This window comes from Egretta garzetta, unplaced genomic scaffold, assembly GCF_000687185.1.
Source record: "Egretta garzetta isolate BGI_Z169 unplaced genomic scaffold, ASM68718v1 scaffold676, whole genome shotgun sequence".
Taxonomy (NCBI): Eukaryota; Metazoa; Chordata; class Aves; order Pelecaniformes; family Ardeidae; genus Egretta; species Egretta garzetta.
Window position 1 is genome coordinate 515,719 of NW_009260059.1, and position 20,551 is coordinate 536,269.

Genomic DNA, 20,551 nt, shown 5'->3' on the forward strand with positions numbered 1-20,551 from the left:
ATTTTCCATGTAAAAACGTAAGACCAAATTTGCAATGAAAATCACGCACCAAGCATTGTCCATGGTTTCGCCAAATACAATTAATTTCTTAATAAAACTTCCAAACAAAGGTACAGATGGCATAAGATACATGATCCAATACATCCTTCTAGTTTATCATAATTTAGATAGGATTATAAACAAAGGGTGAAACCACATTAGTAGGAAAGGAGATAATATATTTAGGGTAATAAAGAAGAAAGCCTACTGCGAAAATGTTCCCAGCAAACAGAACGAGACAGCATTGAAACGCATTCGAGAATAGGAGAGACAAATTCTATTCCCTTTTGTTCCCCACCTCAGATTTGCAGCTAAATTATACAGAATTAAAAAGATACATGTTTCTCACTTCGCTATATTATCATATGCAGCAGCTACCTTAAACCCTTCATAAATGCTGAGGGTTTACTCTCCCTCTTCACCGAAAAAATAAAATACAAGCTAATACAATGTTTTAGATTCCAGCGGTTTGCCTGTGCTTGTTGCAAATTTCTCTAGTAACGCTCAAGGTTCACTACGCTCTGGGAGGGAATGCGAAATGCCATATAATGAAGAGGATAACTATCAGAGAAGATGCACCGAGAGAAACCATCGCTACCTGGCAAGGCAGAGCACGCATAACAAATGCCCCAATCAAATGCAATCAAATGCACACGCGTACCTAATCTGTTGGAGGGGTTCCTTTTGAAGAGGGCTCGCAGCAGGCTCTGGGCTTCTATGCTCAAGAACTGTGGCATTCCCAGCTTGGCTCTGAAAGAACACAACACTTGAAAAGAAAATAGATTTCTCAGAAATTTTCTCCATCCCACTGTGGTTTAAAAAGTGGAATTGTAGTAGTCAGGATGGGCAGACACGTGAATTTGGTGACCAAAGGCGACCTGAGCATAATGCAATACAGAGCGAGGACCTGGCCTTGTTCTGTTGAGGTTAAAGAAGTTTTTACCACTGGCTTCACCAGAGGTAGAGTAGATCTAAAGAATCTCATAACACCTTTTGCAACCTAAATAGGTCATTTTCCTACAGAAGTTTTTTCACTTTTTTAGCTTGCTGGAATAAATCTGGGAATGAAGAAGAATTTAAACAAACAAACAAAACTTCATGAAAATAATTACACTAAGCCACATGTTGATTAAAGAGAGTAAAACTTTTCCCTTGGCAATTCACTGCCACAGAGAAAAAATGTAATACTGAGCAAAGATAAGCTTAAAATACTTGTGTCTGCAAGTATTGAATTGAATATTAAATGAACAGCAAATTTGCAAAGGCAAAGATTTGAAACTTGGCAACAATAAAACATAAGCCATCCTGCAGAAATTTGACTGTTCCCACTTTTGTGTGGATAATGGCATTCTTTATTACAGAAAGTAAGATACATTTCTTTTGTAAGGCCCTCTCAGTAATTCACTTCCTACTATTTATTCTGAAGGCAATTTTAGAGCCACATGCAGGCATCGGCTGTGCATGCCTTACCAAAGTCATGCCTTACATGGCTTTGAAAAACGCATTATGCACATTAGTATTCTCTACACTTCATATACTCAGGACCTACAGGCTGCCTGTAGGGTACAGTTAACTCATAGTCAGAGGAACAACAGCAGTTTCGATACTCACTTGAGAATGAGTGCCATTGTCTCCTTTCTGTCTTTTCCCTGGAAGGGTAACGATCCCGTCAGCATCTCAAACTGTGGAATAAAAACAAAATGGTAAATCAAATGAGCGTTGAGATGGTCTGCAGAGCCTATAGACACCATAACCACCTTCTATTTCCAACACAACTGAAAACTTGAGGAAAAGAAATGGTCCAACAAGCTGTACTTCAGACAAAAAGGACACAGTGTGGATTATGCAGAACATGACGTTTCGTTCAAGAGTCTTGTTACAAACTGTTTACACTGATACTTGGGGTCAAGTTTTGGTATGTTTGGGAAGAAACATCATATATGTTGTTTCCTCCAGCACTCATTTTATGGCCAATGCTGGAGATAAGATAGTTGGCTTGAGAGACCCTTAGTCTGCATGGGTATGGGTGTTCTTAGGTGTTTGGCATGGATGTGGTGCAAGGAAAACGGGTTCAACAGGCCACTCCTCATCTTTTTAGCTTGAGTTGAACCACCTTTTTGATTGTACATTTGCACCACATAGTGACGCCAATGCTATACTTTGCAGGAAAAAACATGCACAAACTCCACATTCTCAAGGCATTTGAGTGTGCTTTTTTCTCTCCCACTTTGGTTCCCCCAGCTGTATGAAATGATGAATTTTGCAAGTCTCACATTTAATTGAACGCAAATCTCAAAGCAAAACTCAGCAATCATCAATTATTTGCCTAACTCACACATGAAACCATCAATCAGTTATGGTTCCTTTGAAACAGATCAGTGCTTTCAGTAAATTTGACAGGAATTTCACATTTGTAAAAAAAAAAAAAAAAACAAGCAAAAAGGCCAAGTATGGATTCAATACCAGGTCTTTCATGCAGCTCTTGCCACAGTGTTTCACAGGGGTGTAAGTGGCAGCTGGTTCCTCAGACTAAGGGATGATGAAGGTTATGCAACACAAAGACACCAAGAACATAATTCAGCCAGCGCACAAAGGAGGACAACGTCCAGTCAGAACTGTTACTTGCTTATGTCTGTGGCTCAGCTCTTTAGATGTCTTCTACTATAATAAATACCTACTAATTAATATTCTTTGCTATAGTTAAATACCTGTTAAGGCAGGACAGACTCTGCAACCCTTATGTAGCTTTTGTACCTTATCACAAAAGTAGCTTTACTGCTCTTAGGAAGCAAATTTGTGCAAAAAAGGATCCTTTCATTACCAAAACCTGTGTTAGACTCCCCCACAGCCTGACTCTTCCAGATTAAATATAGCCATACCATAAGAAAAATGTAAGAAAACATAAGAAAACTGTAACTGTGAAACTGTTATGCTAGTTTGGGGAGGGCAGCAGAGGAGGGGTTTAGAAGCCAGATAACTAATTGACTATAATTAAATGAAGGACTAATTTGCATTAGTAACCTCAAGGCAATAAAACACATAGTAGAAACAAGGAAAAAACACTTTTAAAAAGTGTGTATGGCTGACAAATATAAACAAGTTTTGGAAAACACAAACGTGTTAACTCCTGCTTGGTCTAGGAGAGTCAGGAGAAGAGCTGCCTGGTAGAGCTGGAGGAAAGCAGCTCATCTTCTAGAGAGAAACACGATGGAGGAGAATTTTTAAAACTGCCTAAATGGCACTGGAGCTCAGGCACCACTTTCAAAGTAATTCTGACCTATTAGAGCCTTAGACCTGATAAAAGTGTTTGGCTATATTGGGGATGAAGGGGGGAGAACATTGCTTCCCAGGGCAGCAGCAGAAGTGGCACATACTGTGCCAAACCCTCATGATTTCTAAAGAGTTTACGTTCACGGTAAGTACCTAATGTTCACTTACACTTGCTTATGTTACTTTGTTGTTTTAATAAATCTAATTTAACAGCACTAACAATGACTGCTACAGCTCATTTATTTTGGCAGAAATGGGCTTGACACTGCTGATGCAGATGATACAGATATAAGCAACTGCCTGGTCAGTGACTACGTGAGAAGACAACTGTAGCTCCCACCCACCACGGTGTCACAGAAAGATCTACAAATGCACCGTGGGTACAAGGGGCCAAGACATCTGAAATCAAGAAATTCAGGCCCAGTGTCCAAAAGGGGAGGGAGGAAGGAAGGAAAAAAGAAATTTAAGTTGCAGGAGGGAGCAGGGGAAATGGCTGTCCAGGAGGCTGCAGGGAATATTTACTGCTCTGCACTAATGGCTAGCACTTTGTTACCACATGCCTCCCATTACGCAGGTCTAATGCTGAGATTAATTCAGATTCAGAAGAAATGCACTTAACATCAATATTTAAAGTTAAAGGCAGCTACAATGAGTTAAATGTACCAGAGCTTTTTACTTCAATGAACTCAACTGAGCAGCAGCTGGCAGAAAACACTGGTTTCTCAACTGCAGTCCTGATTACATCTGTTAAAGGTTAAAAATGAAATAACAAGACTGAAAAAAAACCCCAGAATAGTTCATCTCATCAGTTAAAGCTACTGCTTTACTGTACAACAACTTATTCTCCTGCTTATTTTTTCAAACCAAGAATATTGCTAAACCTAAACAGGCAAACAGAAGTGAGCACTTGCTGCTAACATCCTTCCGCATACATACAGAGTTGTATGGGTCACAGCAGGTTGACAAGGAGCTGAGCCCAGGCGTGAAGAAACCCTCTAGTATTTTTGGCTATTAAAGCAGACCCTATTGGTTTTCCCAGGAGATTCAGTTTTCACTCTCACCACTTCCCCATTTGTATAAATCATGTTTGCTCCTTGCCTTCCAATGATTTGCTTCTTGGGTATTCTGGAGGGCCACCTTCTGTTATCCAGTACTTCAGAAGGCTTTGCCTCCCTTCAATCTTGACGTCCTTTCTGTACCAATATTCTGTAAGAAAGGCAAATATTCCCTGTTCCAGTTCAGCTGCCTCTTAAGATAATGAACAGAACTAAAGCTTGATGGGAAGGGGCCTCAGGAGTCACCTAATCCAGCCCCTGCTTAAGTCTTGACATACTCTGCAGTGCTTCCTCTCTCTAATTTTCAGGGCAATTGCCAATTTCAGTTGGCAAAATACCAGGACTGAAGACCCCAGAAGATACACATGTGGGAAGACCTGGGGAAAGAGGGACACATGTCCTGAGGGAATGGATTCAAGAAGCAATCCTGGTAGGTCATTGAGGAAGATAATGAACGAGAAAAAATCCACAGCCTAGGGTAACTGCCAGATGAATCTCCCTAGCAGATGGGAGGAGAGCAGGTTGTGCAAATTACTTCAGCCCAAGTCTGCTAAAGTATTGCGAACCTAGGATAAAATTCAGGGATACAAAGAAACTGCTCAGTTTGGGAAAGCAGAGAGAGACACTCTTGTCAGGACAGCCAGGTTCCTCTCTCAACACTTCCAGTCATTTTCCAGGTAGTTGGAAGCCGGTCAGCCGCTCAGTTTTACTATTTGTAAAATGCATTAAATATTTTTCATTATTAGCCAGGTGTGAAGCATCATGAGTTAGTGTTTGCAAAGGGTTTGAATACCTTCACATAGCAGCTAGCATAAACATTCAAAATACTGTTCGTGAAGACCATTCCTTGCAGTGGGAATAAAACAAGTGTTACAATGGCATTTTGGAAAAGAAGATCGTATTGCTTTGATGTCTCATATTGATTTTTTCCAGTGGCACTGTACAGTTACTACAAAATTACTACAGCACTGACTACTTTGTCTGGATACCAAAAAGATATTTTCTTTTCTTGTGAAGACTTCACTGCTTACACATTCACTACATTGCTGACAAATATAGACACATTTCTTTTTATTCGGGACTGCCTACTGAGTCATCACACTCCTTCTTTCTCTATTTATAGTCCCCTCTCTGCTCACATGACTCTCAAAGGTGTACAGTGTTGTTTTTTTTCCTGGACTGAAACAGATACAACTTCCATGAGGTCTGTGGCCTTGTAAATCAGCTGGTACGATGAACTACAAAACCACTGTGTTGAGAGGCCTTCCAAGAGTCTTGTGCATGTTATATCGCGCCGATGAGTTTATCTGGGCCCCAGAGATGGCAGTGTGGGCATCAAGGCTCTTACAGTGCAGCTGAAAAGGTGTTAGTCATATACACGACTTTTTAACAATTTAAGTCTATGGCTTGCTAATGCAGATCTCTTGACGCAAAGCTTTTGTAGAACACGTCCTATCCAAAATCTCCAATGCAATGAGTAAGATGTAGGAAGGCAGAAGACAAAATCTGCCCGGTCATGATAAACCAAATAAATTCACCAGCACAAACTTTTAATTGCGTCCCAGGAGTCGTTATCACATACTAAGGGAGAGGCAGGTACTGTCCTGCGGAAAGCTTGGCAAGGGTGAATTTCAAGATTTCTATAAGGTACACCTGTTGACACATACTAAGCTTCCATAAAACAATTCAAACAAACTGAGTGGCAAACGAACAGAGCAGGCAGAGGTTTTGGTTTTGTGGCCTGTGTCAGACTTAGCTGGTGGTAAATGAAGTTCTACTGTTGTTGAGAGTAAAACTCCGACTGAGTAATAATTAATAACAACAATTAGTTAGTAAGACAAGATCAGAACTTAGTCTTTTTCAGATAAGTCTGCTTTGATATTAATAATCACAGCATGCCACATTTACCATTGCCTTCAAGGATCATTCAGTTTGATTCCAGCTTGTGCCCTGGTCAGTGCAGGTTGGCAAGGAGCTGCTAGCACAACCCGACTCTTCATACCACGGCATTACTCCTTCTTCACAGAATAAAACAGACAAGCGAGTGTTCGGTTGCTCTTCTGGCTAGGTTACAGGCCCCTGTATCACTATCTGCCTCATAGGTTCCTTCTATCGATCGAAATGTTAGGAATGAAAATCACACTATCACATTCAGTTCCTTTCAGTCTGTGGCTCTGCCACCCACTGGTATATTGTCTTTGTCTATTTCACATCATACTGCAAATTACTCTAAGAGAGAAATGCTAATAAATCATTTGGATACCATTTCACTCTCTTCAGTTTTTCAGACTGGCAGAAAATCAGCTTCCCTAGCAGAGCATACAAGTGACAGACTGAGGAAAACAAGGAGAGATGAGCAGAGCAAAAGACAGAACCTGAAAATTTTCCTGCACTTTTAGTGCCTGGAAATACCCTTTTTCTTCCCCAATCAGTTAATTATTAGAAAGGAAAAAAGATTGAACTGATTAAAGCTATTTTTTTCTAAGATGTCTGGTAGCATTCAAAGGCTTAAAGCATTAGCTTACAGTTAAAAAGACTTTACTCTCTTTAACTCATGTCCTTTTATGTGGATTCTTATCTTTTCTAATTGTAATGCATTGAATCCCCAGGGGAGGGGAGGAAAAGAGAGGTGGAGGGGAGAAAAAAAAAAAGAAAGCCTAGCAAAAAACAGGTGGGAAGGAGCCAAGTTCATTAGCAGGTGGAAGAAAAACAATCTACGCACGAAATGCGCCATCATCTCTTTTTAACTGGAGACAGACAGTGAGAAGGCATAGCTATCCTCCAAAGCTAAACATGTAATAAAAACATTTCAAGGGTCAGGGTATATTTATTATATGAGACATAACCTATTGATTTTCCTGTATAAACGTATGTGGTTCAGAAGTGCTGAGCATCCACAAATGGATTTGTGGCTACAGAAGATAAAGATGTTCCACTCCTTTTAAATTCAGGTAATAAATTACATTATTTACTTAGATTAACTGCTGTCAACCAGCTAGATCAGTGATGTAGGCCCTCCCCACACCAAATTTTCACTCATATTCACATTGCTTCCTATCCTTACTTCCTTTGGTGACACCAGTTTTCTACTCAGGGTAAACAACACTTAAACACACTCTAGGGATTGTGGGCTGTAGTCTAATATATAGCTACCTAAAATAGTGTCCGTACCAGAGGAAATGGAGCTGTATTAGAAGAGCAGGTTGCTACATTCGTTATGCTTCTGCCCTGGTTCTGCAGGGGAGCCGTGATAACCACGGTGAGGTGCGACGTGAGCCACAGCTGCAGAGCTGCGCTGGGCTGCGCTGCTGGTTCACGGCCGTGCACCGAGCCCTTGGGCAGACCTGCAGCCTGCACGCTTCAGGAGACAGCAGCATCACCTTCATTACCTGAACATATCCCTGCGGGAGTAGTAAATGCTCAAGGGACAGCACTGCGCCTGATAAAACGACGCTAGGAATAACTGCTTCAAAAAACCTACAGCATTCATACAGCTTTTCAAAAATAGAGCATCACAGAACAACTTCTCCTTCATCATCCTCAGCAGCAATGGCACCACAGACTGAAGAGGCTGGATGGGCGCAGGAGGGAGCAGGTTAGCACCTGAACACCTAATTTTAGATGGCTGGTGTGTGGAGGGTTCAGTACCTCTCTGAAAAACTTCCCTGACGCTGCATCCCAGTGTCAAATACTGCAGCCCTCAGAAGGATGTTACTGCGCCTTTCTCATAAGCCAAGCAGCTCCACTGTAGCTACTAGATACCTCTCGCAGAGCTCTTCTTGGAAAAGCTGTTTTCCAGGGCCTCACTTCTTAAGCAGTGGGGAGCTTTCTTCTACTTTCCAGGCTACAAATATTTTACAATTATGTTACTCCTATCTGCTCTTGGGGAAACATCACTCTGTAGCTTAAATAGCTCATTTCTCTCTCTGGTGTTTTTCCCTGTGATGCATTCATAGATGTCTTTGGACCATTATTGGACTAATAAGCATCTTCAATTAATGAATTTCTCCTTCAATTAATTAATTTCACCTGCAACACTGTATCAAATACTTTATTATAATGCAGGCACATGAGATCCACTTCATTTACTTTGTTTAGAAAAAGCTGGCTATCTCATCAAGTAAAATACCAGGTTAATTTAGCACGACTGATTTTTGATAAATACATGTTGTGCTTTAGCTAACTTTCCATTGATTTCCACATATAAAAAATGAATTAGCACAGTTTCAAATATTGATTCCATTTAAACTACCTCCAGAATAGCTTGCAGGACTCTTAAAAGTTAAGCAACAGTCAGGAAAAATTGTTAGCTTTGTATGGTGTTGAGGAATGGGCCTTCTTCCCCTCAGTGCCAGATATTCCTCGGTCACAAATTATCACTGATGAGCAGATACAATTAGAATATCCCCTTTGATAGTTAATCCAATGCAAATACAAGTATGAAAAAGATGAATTCCTAACTATTCCTCTGTGCCAATTAATAGATTTGTGTCTGTTTATGGTGATTTCCTCCCTATGAAGGGAAGTAATTTTAAAACTGTTTCACATATGCCAGTTTAAAACCAGCTTCAGCATGCACTCAGGACAACGCAAACGTCCCAAACTAGCTGTAATCAAGACAGAGCAAAATGGTACAGAAGAAGAAAGGAGGGTGACATGGTGCCTGTCTGTGTTTTCTTTTCCCAACAGGAGAAAAAAGAGGTTCTTGAGTGACAGTCTCCCACCAGCTAATAAGACTGACTAGAAATCCACTGCCAGGTAGTCCCAAAACTACCTGATTGTCACTAATGGAACAAGAGCCAGCAATGTTGATGTGAAGCAGATAGATGAATGGTAAAAGAACCATTCAGGTCCTGTGAAACATTCAGAGTGCCCTCTAAAGTATGTTCTTTTTAATCTATATTTTGCAGAAAGAAAGAGTAAATTTCTGAGTTTCTCTAAGAGGATATCCCTAGCCTCTAAAAATTGCTGCCTGGGGAATTGTTTCCTAACAGGAACCACATTAGTAGCTGGGCAGATGTTTCTTCTGAAATGCTGGAGCTCTTCTGAGCTTGCCCTGCCCTGTTTCTGTGGAATGGAAATATTCATAGCTCACGGTAACCAACTGAGACAGCAAAGGACTGTGAGAATGAAGAGGGAGAATCTGGGCCAAATGCTACCTCATATACTGCCAGGAGCAGCCGGTTCCCTGTCACTGCTGCAATGAAAATGATCAAGCAACCATTACACAGCTACTTTCCTATCAACCCTTAATTGCTGAAAGTGGTACTTTTTATCCAAGGGGGTCTGATCACTTCTACAGGCAACCACCCTCCAACAAACAAACACAACTTTTCCATTACCATGAGTACGCCGAAAGACCACCAGTCAGCACTCTGTGTGTGTCCCCGGCGGTTGACCACCTCTGGGGCCATATACTCTATTGTTCCACAGAACGAATACGCTCTCTTGTCATGGTCGATGGCTTCTTTACTCAGACCGAAATCTAAATAAATTGAAACAAAAGGGACTTGTCAGATCTTATTTATATTTTTGGTCACTTAAACTTCTCAAACCAAACGCACCCACCAGCCGATGAAGCACCCTTCTGTCTGTGTGCAGAGAGGTCACAGGCACGTGTGTGCTGAAGCCCTGCCTGTGAGGAATGCCTGCTTGGCATTTGTTAATATGTCCTGAACGTAGGCGTATCATTTTCTCTGTCCAAAATGAGATTCCGGCCCAAAGCAGAAGAGAGAGTTTAAACAGAGGGAAATACATAGTTCAGGTTTGCTGAAGACAATGCTGGAAAGGTTTCTTACTCAGATAACCAAAGCATTATAAATTATAATCCCAGATGGACAACAGTGAAAAGGATGGCCAGACAGCACTTCCAGGGTGGCAAAGGGATGTCTTTCCAGGTGTCCTCTGCACATAATTCAGAGAATTTCAACTGGAGTAAGCAGTCATACTAGAAGCACCCTTCCATCCATGGTGGTAGGCAGTCAAGCCTGCACGCTTCACATCAGTCAGGAGTACAATTTTACCAAGAAAACACTATGTTCTCCATCTGCTGTGCAGCACGGGTGCTTGACTAATTACCAGAGAAGAGAACCCCAATGCTTAAACTCTTCTGGCTTTTGTGGTTTTGCAAGCAAACTCTTTCCACACAAAAATCAAGATGCATGGAATGCACTGCAGAAAAAAACCCCAGCTTGTAGACATTAAGTTTTCCATTCCTCACATACCTGTTATCTTAATGTGGCCCTCTTCATCAAGAAGAATGCTGTAAAGCAAAAAAGCAAACATTCATTCATTAGGCAGGCGGAGAGTGCAGTCAACAAACATGAATAAAACATGTTTAATATCGTTAAGGAGATATGTGAGACCCAAATACACGTGTAAACAAACTCCCAGTGGATTATATGCCTCCAGAAAGAAAAATGTTCCTCAAAGGCTGGTCTAACCTCATGTCTGAAGCACACATGGCCTGTGGCAGTTCCACGGGGAGCCTCCTCCTGGCTCCATAGCATGCTCAGGGTGGGCATGCTAACCGAGCTCAGAAAGAACAGGGTGTTCGCAGCCAACAACTGCAGAGTATCTGCTTCCAGCAGGAGAAGGAGCTACAGGTTTTCTGCTCTTCTCACAACAATAAAGGCAAGCCCACAAATAATCAGGGCTTGGACTCAACGGACCTAAAATTAACTCCAAAGGTAGATACGCTCATGCTGAAGTAATAAAAGCGATCGTAGAGCATAATGACTAGTCACAGTCTAACTGCATGGATCTCAGCCCCTGCTAATTTATTCTGTCCGGAAGCATAAATGAAAATTCAGCCTGGAAGCCAAGTTCAAGTGTTCTCACGTTTGCCACCTGCCAACATATTTTATTCTCACAAAGGCACTCCAACGTTGCCTTGAAAAAACTAACTGTAGTTCACAAAAAGCATTGCAAGAGTTTTTATGGAAACAAGAAGGAACACTGAAACAGAAAAATAATGATTTTTGGTAGCTTTTCTGCCTATAAGTACCGATGCAGTAATGAGGGCGGTGTTTCTTCAGTTCTAGCTTGATTTAGTATAGTTCTTTTTTCAAAATGGGTGAGCAAGGTCTACAACTCTTTTTGTATTCATCTCCTCTTAGAGAGTCACTTTAATCCAATTATTCAGGAAGAAAATAAGACGGAAGTAAAACAAACACATTGGGCTGTATTTTTGTGCAAGGTTGTCTCTGTACTGAAACATAACTGAAACGAGATGATTTTCTGTCATTCCTGTGTTTAGAACAGACTGTGACTGTGTAGTTCATCAAACAAAGGCCAGCTGCTGAGTCACTACAATGTGTTCAATAATTAAAGCTTTTTCTTCTCAATAAAAGCATCTTTACCTCTATTCTTCTCCCCAGATTTCTTGAAGAGGCACAGTTTTTAAGTACTAGCCTGTAACAGGCATGTTTAAATGTATTTTTGTGACTGCAATCCCTAAATGAGAGGCTTGTGCTTCAGAAGAGAACGGAATAAAACACCTGCCAGTGTGGAAGTGAGTGTGAATGTATGAACTCCACAGACCTGGCAAGGGCACAAATGGCAAGGGGGAATACAGCTCACAGAAATCACCCAAAATTTTTCCCCACACCCATCAAACCCCTGTGAATAACCATGAAATTCAAAGGTTATCTTTGAATCTTCCCCAGAAACATTGATTTTATATTTTATGGATTTCTTACTGAAAATCTGTGCTGCTTTTCTATGTATACAATACATGTTTTTCATACTTTTGCCCTCATTAGAGGGTCCATACCTTACCCTCATGCAAGGGATGGAGGCAATACCAACGCAGCTATCGGACTGACAATACTGTCTTAGGCTAAGCGAGCCAAAAGCATAGAACAGACTTCCTCACACTGAATGTGAGCAGCAAAACAAATGGATCCTGGTTTCCTATGGATGTGTATTCTATAACCCCTAAAACTTTGTCTGCAATTCCCTCCTCTGCCTTGTGCTCTCCAATCACCCCTACACGGACCCTTGGCTGCCAGCAGCTTCCCCTGTGGCGCCTGGCAGCACCCTTTGGAGAGCTGGGTGCTTCCACATTCGCCACCTGCCAACCCATGTAACGCTACGGTCAGGAACTGAAAATCACATTTGATGTAAAAAGAAAATAACATGCTAACAGTGAGAAAAAAGGTAACTGTTGCACTGACTTAGCTTACAGTGACATTAAGCAGCAAAGAACAACGTCCCTGCTCCTAAATATCCGAATTACAACAGCAGACAAATAGTTGTCCTTTGACTGGAGAAGCAAACTCACTATCTGATCATACTTTCTGCCTTGTCTTTTTATCTTTATCGTTTTACAGTTCCTTTTTATCCCACACTGTCCGTAGCGGAAATTCGATCATGACCATCATAGTTACTTTAGCTATGGTTTGCAGGATCAGCTAATCTGAAATAAGCTAGTATTATTTTGCAGAAGGGAAAAAAGAACCAGAAGCTGTTAATGTGATTCAGGCTTGAGAAAAAAAATCTTTCCTCTAAACCAATGTTTTGAAATTATAAAAAACATAACAAGTAGACTACTTCAAAATGCTAAACTCAGCTGTAATCCCAGTGAGTGATAACCTCCCACTACGAGATTTTTCCACATTTGTTTGGTTTAAGGTTCGACAGTGTTCACAGGATACTATCATTGTCGTCCCGTCCTTTATTTCAAAACAATGAAAACATTTTAGCCTCAGGATCATCCTACAAACATTCAAACTGCTTTCATTTATCTCAGATTAAAAGTATGCCTTGAGAAAATAAAGGCTGAAAATCTCCACATTAGAGGCTGGGAAGCTAAACCAGCAGCAGGGGAGTGACACACTCCGAGTTACAGGAGCAGCTGATCGTAGAGCCAGGACTGCAAACTCCTTAGTAGTTTTTTTGCTGCAATTTTAGCACAGGGATAAAAAGCCTGTGTTCTTAGGTGTTGACATTATTTTATAGTGACTCTTAAACCAAGGCCATAGAAATTCTCTCTATTTTTAGTTTCAAGTTCTGTCTTTTAGGCTTCACTTTGAACCCAAATATACCCAAATCGTCATGAAGTTCTGCCAAATCTATTAAAGCTGAAACTCTGGGGATTTTTTTTTGATGATTTAATTTTCTTTCCAAGCCAGCTCAGTTGTGCAGAAAATTCAACCCACACTTTATGTTTTTCAGAAATTGTAGCCAAAATTTCAGGTTGGAAAGAAAACCTGAAACTTCATAAGGAGTGTTTAATTTGATTGCAGACGTTGTTATGAAAGTACCAGATAAGAGCAAAGTACTCAAATACCTCCCAAAGAGCTGAAGATTCTCACAAACTGTCCACCCTCTGTGACATTTCAGTGTTTGCATGACCCCATACTATCTCACCATGCTGAACAGTCTTACGCCAAACTCATCTCTGCTGTAGCTTCACTGACTGCCTCCTTCGATGGAAGATGATGGTGATTTTCCACCCAAAGTGAATCTGATTCTCAGATGTTCCCTCTCTACGTAGGGCAGCTACGTTCATGAATGAATTGCCACAGTTTACAACACACTGCATTAGGCAGCGGTGGTTTGGGGTTTTTTAATATAGTTCAATAATTCAGGAGTTGTTATATGAGCATCTGTATGAGCTGCCCCTTGCACGGAGGGCATTACAACATAAACCACTCCTTGTTAATCAAAGCCCCTACAGCAGAATTGTATCAAGGTGCACCTGGGTACCTGAGATAGAAAAGGCAAAAATAAATACAACAATCTGTGCATTTTGGAAGGTAGAGTTACTTGCAAGTCAAAACCCTTAAACCACAGCATAACATATGCATCATATACTACTTGATAGTAAGTTCCCATTTTTCTAGTTCAGGATAGCCATATTTAATAGCTCGATCCTGCAGTTCTTAAACAGAAACATGCCTTGCCATGTAAGTAACTCCACTGATTTCAGTGTGAATGAACAGTACCTTGTTCCACAAGGGATGCCACTGAAACCACCAACACAACTCAAGGAAAAGAATTTGGCTGCAACAATTTAAGGGAAGAAGCACCTGCTTGTTCTGAACAAGACTTTAACCAGAAAACTCAATTGCTTGCCTTTTTTAAGTAAGTACAACTAACTTTATAACAACTCCCACAGTATATATCCTGCTTGCACTTAAAATTAATTCATAGCTTTGAATAGTTAATACAGATTTTTGCTCAGGGAATCTTAAAAAAAATGCTGAACCTTAAATTTTAACGTACTGAGAGTTCTTTCAAGTGGACTGAACAGTGCTATTTTCTAACTAGTCTTCTTTGACATAAACAATTCCAATGAACTTCCTTTTAGGATTCTTACAGAGCTGACTGAAGCAATTTCAAACCTATTAGCAGTTACTTTTGCAAGCTTCTGGAGGGCAGCAAAAGCACTGAACAATGAAAGAAGGTCAAATGCAGTGCCGATCTTTTAACAAAGGGGGAGAGAGAGAGAGTTGGGAAGTTACAAACTAATCCATTTATCTCCAGTTCTGCAAACCTGGCAGAGTAAACCTTCTGCTCCTATCAGACTGGTAATGCTTCTGCTGAAGACGTAGCTGTAATTCCACACATTGCATTTCAAAGGAGACATGGATCAACAGAAACCAAAGGGAGGGATGAGAATGACAGCACCCAGAAAGACTGACTGGTGAAGAAGAGTATGGTATCTGGGGTGTTTAGGGTACAGAAGAGAGGTCCAAGGACGTGGATGTGCTTGCAATCCCCTGGGGCTGATGCTGAGAGCAGAATGAGCTGGCTGGGGAATCTAAGAGGACAGGCCAAGGAGCAATGGACTGCAACTGCCCCAAAGAAATTTCAAATTAGCTATCAGGAGCAACTTTCTAGAGGTACAACTGGTAGAGTACTTCCAAGAGGCCTCCTATGGAGACCATGGCATCTCCACCAGCTATTTTAAGAACAGGTTAGCAACACATCTGTAATGACCTTGATATATTTGAGCCTTCTCAGAAGGAAGGGGAGAATGAGAACATCCTGGGATGGTCCTAAATTTTACTGTCTCATTTAGAGAGCTATCCTTTCCCAGATATAACTTAAAAATATAGAACTTTTTTCCCTTCAGAAGGAATTTTTTTTTCTGCTGTACCTGTTTTTTTACTCTAAACCTAAAGTTCCAGTGAAATCACAGGCTGTCATGCTCTGCTGTCCTAGGCATGGCTACACGTAGGCTTTGCACCTACAAAGTTATTTTTAAAGGACATGGTTTTCAATCAGACAGACACCTTGATTTATCCCCAGGTATGAACTTCAGTTATATCAGTGTGGGCCATTCCCTTTCCTGTACAACAATAATTATATTCATGTAAAGTAATTTTATACTGCGACAGTTGTATCCAGATTCAACTGTACCACTGGTATCTATCTGACTATACATCAAAGATGATAAACCATACATTCAAAAGTTAGGAAACACCAGAATGAGGGCTGCCACCTCAACTTTAGACAGTGATCTCACTGTATAAAGGTCTTTAATTACATGGCGATACTTTTTGTTTTCTTTCATAGAGCTCTTGCCTCAGTTGGCAGAACAGAAAATATACTCAGGGATTTTAGCAGAGTGGTACAGTGAAGGGGATGGGTGGCTGGTCTCAGCTCAGACAAAAATACACAGACAACTGGGTTCCATCTTTGCCTTTTGGACATATTTCTATGTGACAATGGCAAATTAGTGACACCTTCCTTTCTCAGGTGAGCTTTGATTTCTCAGTTCACTGATCCCCTATTTGAGACATTGCGGTTTGGTCTGCGGAAATTTCAAGTGCTCTCACTTGCGACTGAAGTCAGTGAGAGATGTGCTTTGAAATGCAAAGTGACACATAGTGCTGAGAACTCTGAAAAATCAGGCTCTCAGTATCTCAAGTACAGTGAATAGTTTTGACATGCACTTAATTTTCCTTTCGGTTTCTAACTTCTCCTAAAGCAAAAAATGATGGCATGTGCCTATAGATGTAACAGCACCATGAACTTATATTTGAATATACAAGCTCATATTTGGATACCTTCTAATAGCAGCTTCGTGTATTATATGTTAGCTTGAAAAACAGCTTCATCTAACACCAGAAAGAAAAGTAGCGTCATACTAACACTCACTAGAAACAAAGTTTAAAACTGAAAACCTGTAATTGGAATTATTCTATTATGTACATGTTTGTTGACGCTGAATGAATAAAACAACAATTTGGGATGAAATTGAGACCGAAGAGCTGCTGGCAGACAATGCAACCGCACGTGGCAGCGGCAGCTGTGGCGTGACTGCTGCCTACCTGCATTCCATATTGTGTAACAAACTGGAACTTTTATCCCTCCAGTGGTTTAATTTGGAGGACGGCTTCCTGCATTTGCCAAAATCTCTGCTTTTCAGTTTTGGTTGCATAAATGGGTGAGATTGGAAATTTTGGTTACCTGCGAAAGGGTCTCTAGCCTAAAGGGCTGAGAGCTCTGGTTACATACATCTGTATGAATTCATATACTACTACTACTACTACTACTACTACTACTACTGTTGTAACCAAAACATAAAACTGAATTTAAAGTTTAAATCACATAGTACTGTGTTGTAGATAAATAGTCTCCTCCCCTTCAACTTCTCACCTACAAAATTCACCTTCCATTACTCTTGGTCTCTTATTTTTTGTCCATGAGTGTGAAAGCAATAGCGCTCCATTTTAAAGAAAGAGCTGCATATTTTTGAACTTCATGTCACAGAAGGAAAAGGCTGCTCTGCTGTTACACTTTGGGACTGTAAACAGCAGCCACACAGACTGCTCTCAGCAGTCCATCTTTTTTAAATGATGGTGACGATTACACTAAAAAGGCTGGTAGCTTTGACCTGTTGCAGCCTGTTTTATTGGTGCCAGCACAGAAGATGCAGGCAAAGCATGAGGCAAGTGGCATGGAATAAAAACAATATCACATCACTCCCAGTGATAGCACTGAGGGTGTAATTTAGTCTATTGATGTACTGCAAAGAAAAAAAAGGAAAAACCTCCATGGCACCACATTAGGAAAACAGCTGCAAATATAGGCAGGAGTAATTCTTGGGAACATATTTTTGATCATTAATAAAAGTGGTTTTAAAATCCTGATAATTGTGTCTCTCGTGAGCTAATACGCACACTCATTTTCAGAGATGCTCATGTACTTTAAACAATGGCTACAATAAAACTGGACGGTGCCATGACATATTTCACAGGAGCTGGAAGTGGAGTTGCTCTGAGCAGCTTATACCAGACCAAGGGGAAGGCCAGCTTCAGTGCTGCTGAAGTCAAAGGCAGAGAGATCTGAATCCCGCGCTCAGATCATTCACTAAACTGAAGGTCAGGCACAGGGAGGCCACAACATACTGGAACAGAGTCAAAGTATTTGGTCTCATGCTGAAATGATATAATAGGAAGACCCTGCTCCTGATGGGGAGGGTCTCCTATATGGAGTCTTGCATACAAGGAAGAAGGCAGAGGCTCTGGCACCTTTTGACTTGCTAGCATGACAAGGAGCAGAAACAACGTGAAAGCTCACATATTTATGTTTCGGTTTTCTCTTTCTCATTAACTTACTTTTCTGGTTTTAGATCCCTGTAAATAATTCCAAGACCGTGGAGGTGGTCTAATGCCAAGGCCAGCTCAGCTAAGTAGAACTTGACATCCTCTTCTGTAAACATCACCTAGTGAGAAGGAAGAGAAGAATACATCTATTTACTGGACAGTGGTGGGCTGGCTTGCGTTAAACAGACATGGGAAAGGAATTGCCTAACTCAGGAAGGCTGGAAGGACCATCATATCAGGTTCAATTTTCCATAATTTGTCTGAGCTCGCATTAACAATTCTTACCAGATTCTCCTCATAAAACAAAACTTGATCTCCCAACTACTTCTGTTCCTTAAAACATGCTGCTTTCATTTGTCTGTTTGATCTGTTTAGATGACATCATGTTGCAATCATATGAATAAGGTTCTAACTTCTTAGCCTTTGGAAATGAACGGCAAAATTTAATGTCTTCAGTGCAGCCCCTACTGCTTTCATATCTCTTAATTTGGGAAAATCTTGGCATTTGGTTACCAAATTCCCACAAAATAAAATGGGGTAACCTCTTTGGGGAAGTGAAATGCTTCTTATTTTAGAAACCAAACCACATTTAGTTCCCAAACATGGGCAGAATACACAGCATGAAGAGACTCAGAGATGGATTTAAAGCCCCGTGCATTGAGGGTTCAAGGAACCCTCCGGGGCCTGGTGAGGCCTAAACTGTGGGCAGTTGTTTCCTTTCTACAGGCGATACGGCTACTACTCACACTGAAAACTCTGTCTGAGGTAGGAAGAAACTCCTGCAAGTGAAAAAACATTAAGCTCAGAAAAATTGAGCTAAGATGGCAAGAAACCCCCTTTGGTTCAACTTTCATTATATCTCAGATGATATTAACTTCTCTTCAATTAAATTTCAATATGTAGAGCAGTAATAATGCAGAAAGAGAGGCTGAGATATTGCATACACAATATTGAATACTATGTGGGACAGAAGTAGAATGAGTCAGCTCAATAAAAATTTACATGTCATATGTAAATATCTACAGTAGAAGTTGCCGAGCTTATTTTTAAAATTAAATCTCTTCTCTTGGAAAGGGGCAGCCACAATCCTGGAGTGCTCTGAGAAGCTGCAGAAGGTTGAGAGCAAAAATAGAGGATTCAGAGAACAAATGTCACATAATTTAATTAAGAATATCACTGCAAAGGCTAGAAAGAAAAAGGATACACAAGCAAAAACTCTGACTAAAAATTTAATTGGTCTGAACACAAAAATGGCATTAATTATTAAAAAATATTTAAATTATTTATAAGGTTTAAAATAAATAATGTAGGCAAGAGATGAAATCAATAGAATCAGAGAAAATCTAATCTATGCAGATACACCCAGCTAAAGTCAGCTGTGTCAGAAAGACAGAGCAAGAGGGAGACAAGCTTTGCATGCACACATGCCGTAGCACACAGGATCTGACTGAAAGTCCACTGAAATCAGGACTGTTGGACCAAGTCCGTAATTAACAAATTGCAAGCAGTACAGCTTTCCCCATAAGGTCTTCCCTTGAGATACCCTGCCTCTATTGAACAGCTGCAAAATATAAGTAGACAAGATGAACTGCAAACACTGGAAAAAAGAAGTATGTATAAAAGGACTGTCAAGAGGACTCGTTCTTGAGAGGATAAAGCAGAGAAATCAACAGATTGCATTGGAAAAGCTTTGGGGAAAATGTAAAGTTTTAAAAGGAGTACAAAATCTGAGCCGTTCTCTTTCACTTTCAAGTTTCCTAACTGTGCAGAACATATAACTGCCCTCTGTAGGCAAGAATCACTTTTTCTCTCCTCTCCCATGAAACTGGAGAGACCCTTGCTAAGACAGCATGCTGTGTCGCCAGCAAAGCCTGATTTCACAATGAACAGCAGAAGGATATATTCATTTTTTTTTAATCTTTCTCCTCATATTAAAAATAACTGCTGCCCTGTACTATGGACTTATATGAGTATCGTTACTTGGCAGTGTAATTAACCTGTTGCTAACGTCTTCCCGCATTAGCAAATAAGGCTTGAAAGCAAATACTTGGGCTCCCCGAGCTGTGGCACACACAGCAGCCTGCAGCACATCACTGAACCAGAAAGCAGAACTTTTTTAGTCCATCAGTAACTCCCCAAATCCAGAAGAGCGAACACGGCTTCCTCTCAAGGTGGCATTTGAAAGGTCCCTAGTTTATCTTTAAAGATTGTGGGTTAGGTGGTTGCTGGCACCCCTGTCTCCACAGCCTGGAAAAAGAGCAGGAGCTGGGGACATCATGTTGGTGACAGAGAACGCGGGGCACAGATGAGCCGGCAGGGGTGGCGGGGCTGCCTCGCCGGGGCCTCCCATCCTGCCTGCCTCAGGCCCAACGCAGGAGGATGCGCTGCTTCAAGCACTGCAGCCAGCTGGCTTGAAGGGGCATTTGGAGACGCAGGCAAGTGCTAAGCCACCTTTAGAAAGCCCTGCTGCTGCCCCTCTCCATGGGCATTAGTGAGCCTCAAGTTTGGACCATTCCCTGGCTGCCTTTTTCTTCAGCAGCAGCACCTCCCCAGGGCAGGAGCTGTGGAGGAGAGGGAAGGGGTGGGAGCCCAGGGAGGTGGTGGAAGCAGCCATCCCTGGGCGGG

At 41.1% G+C, this 20,551-nt stretch overlaps 1 protein-coding gene across 1 annotated transcript in view; it reads right to left on the bottom strand.

The window, feature by feature from the left end:
• Positions 1 to 20,551, bottom strand: part of LOC104128301 (ribosomal protein S6 kinase alpha-2) — a 175,079-nt gene that overhangs the window by 51,815 nt on the left and 102,713 nt on the right. Inside the window, exons 6-10 of the mRNA XM_009641061.2 lie at positions 17,939 to 18,045; positions 10,589 to 10,626; positions 9,707 to 9,849; positions 1,651 to 1,721; positions 701 to 789 (exon numbers count right to left, since the gene is read on the bottom strand). Coding sequence (XP_009639356.1) covers positions 701 to 789; positions 1,651 to 1,721; positions 9,707 to 9,849; positions 10,589 to 10,626; positions 17,939 to 18,045 — 448 coding nt within the window. The remainder of the gene's footprint in view (positions 1 to 700; positions 790 to 1,650; positions 1,722 to 9,706; positions 9,850 to 10,588; positions 10,627 to 17,938; positions 18,046 to 20,551) is intronic.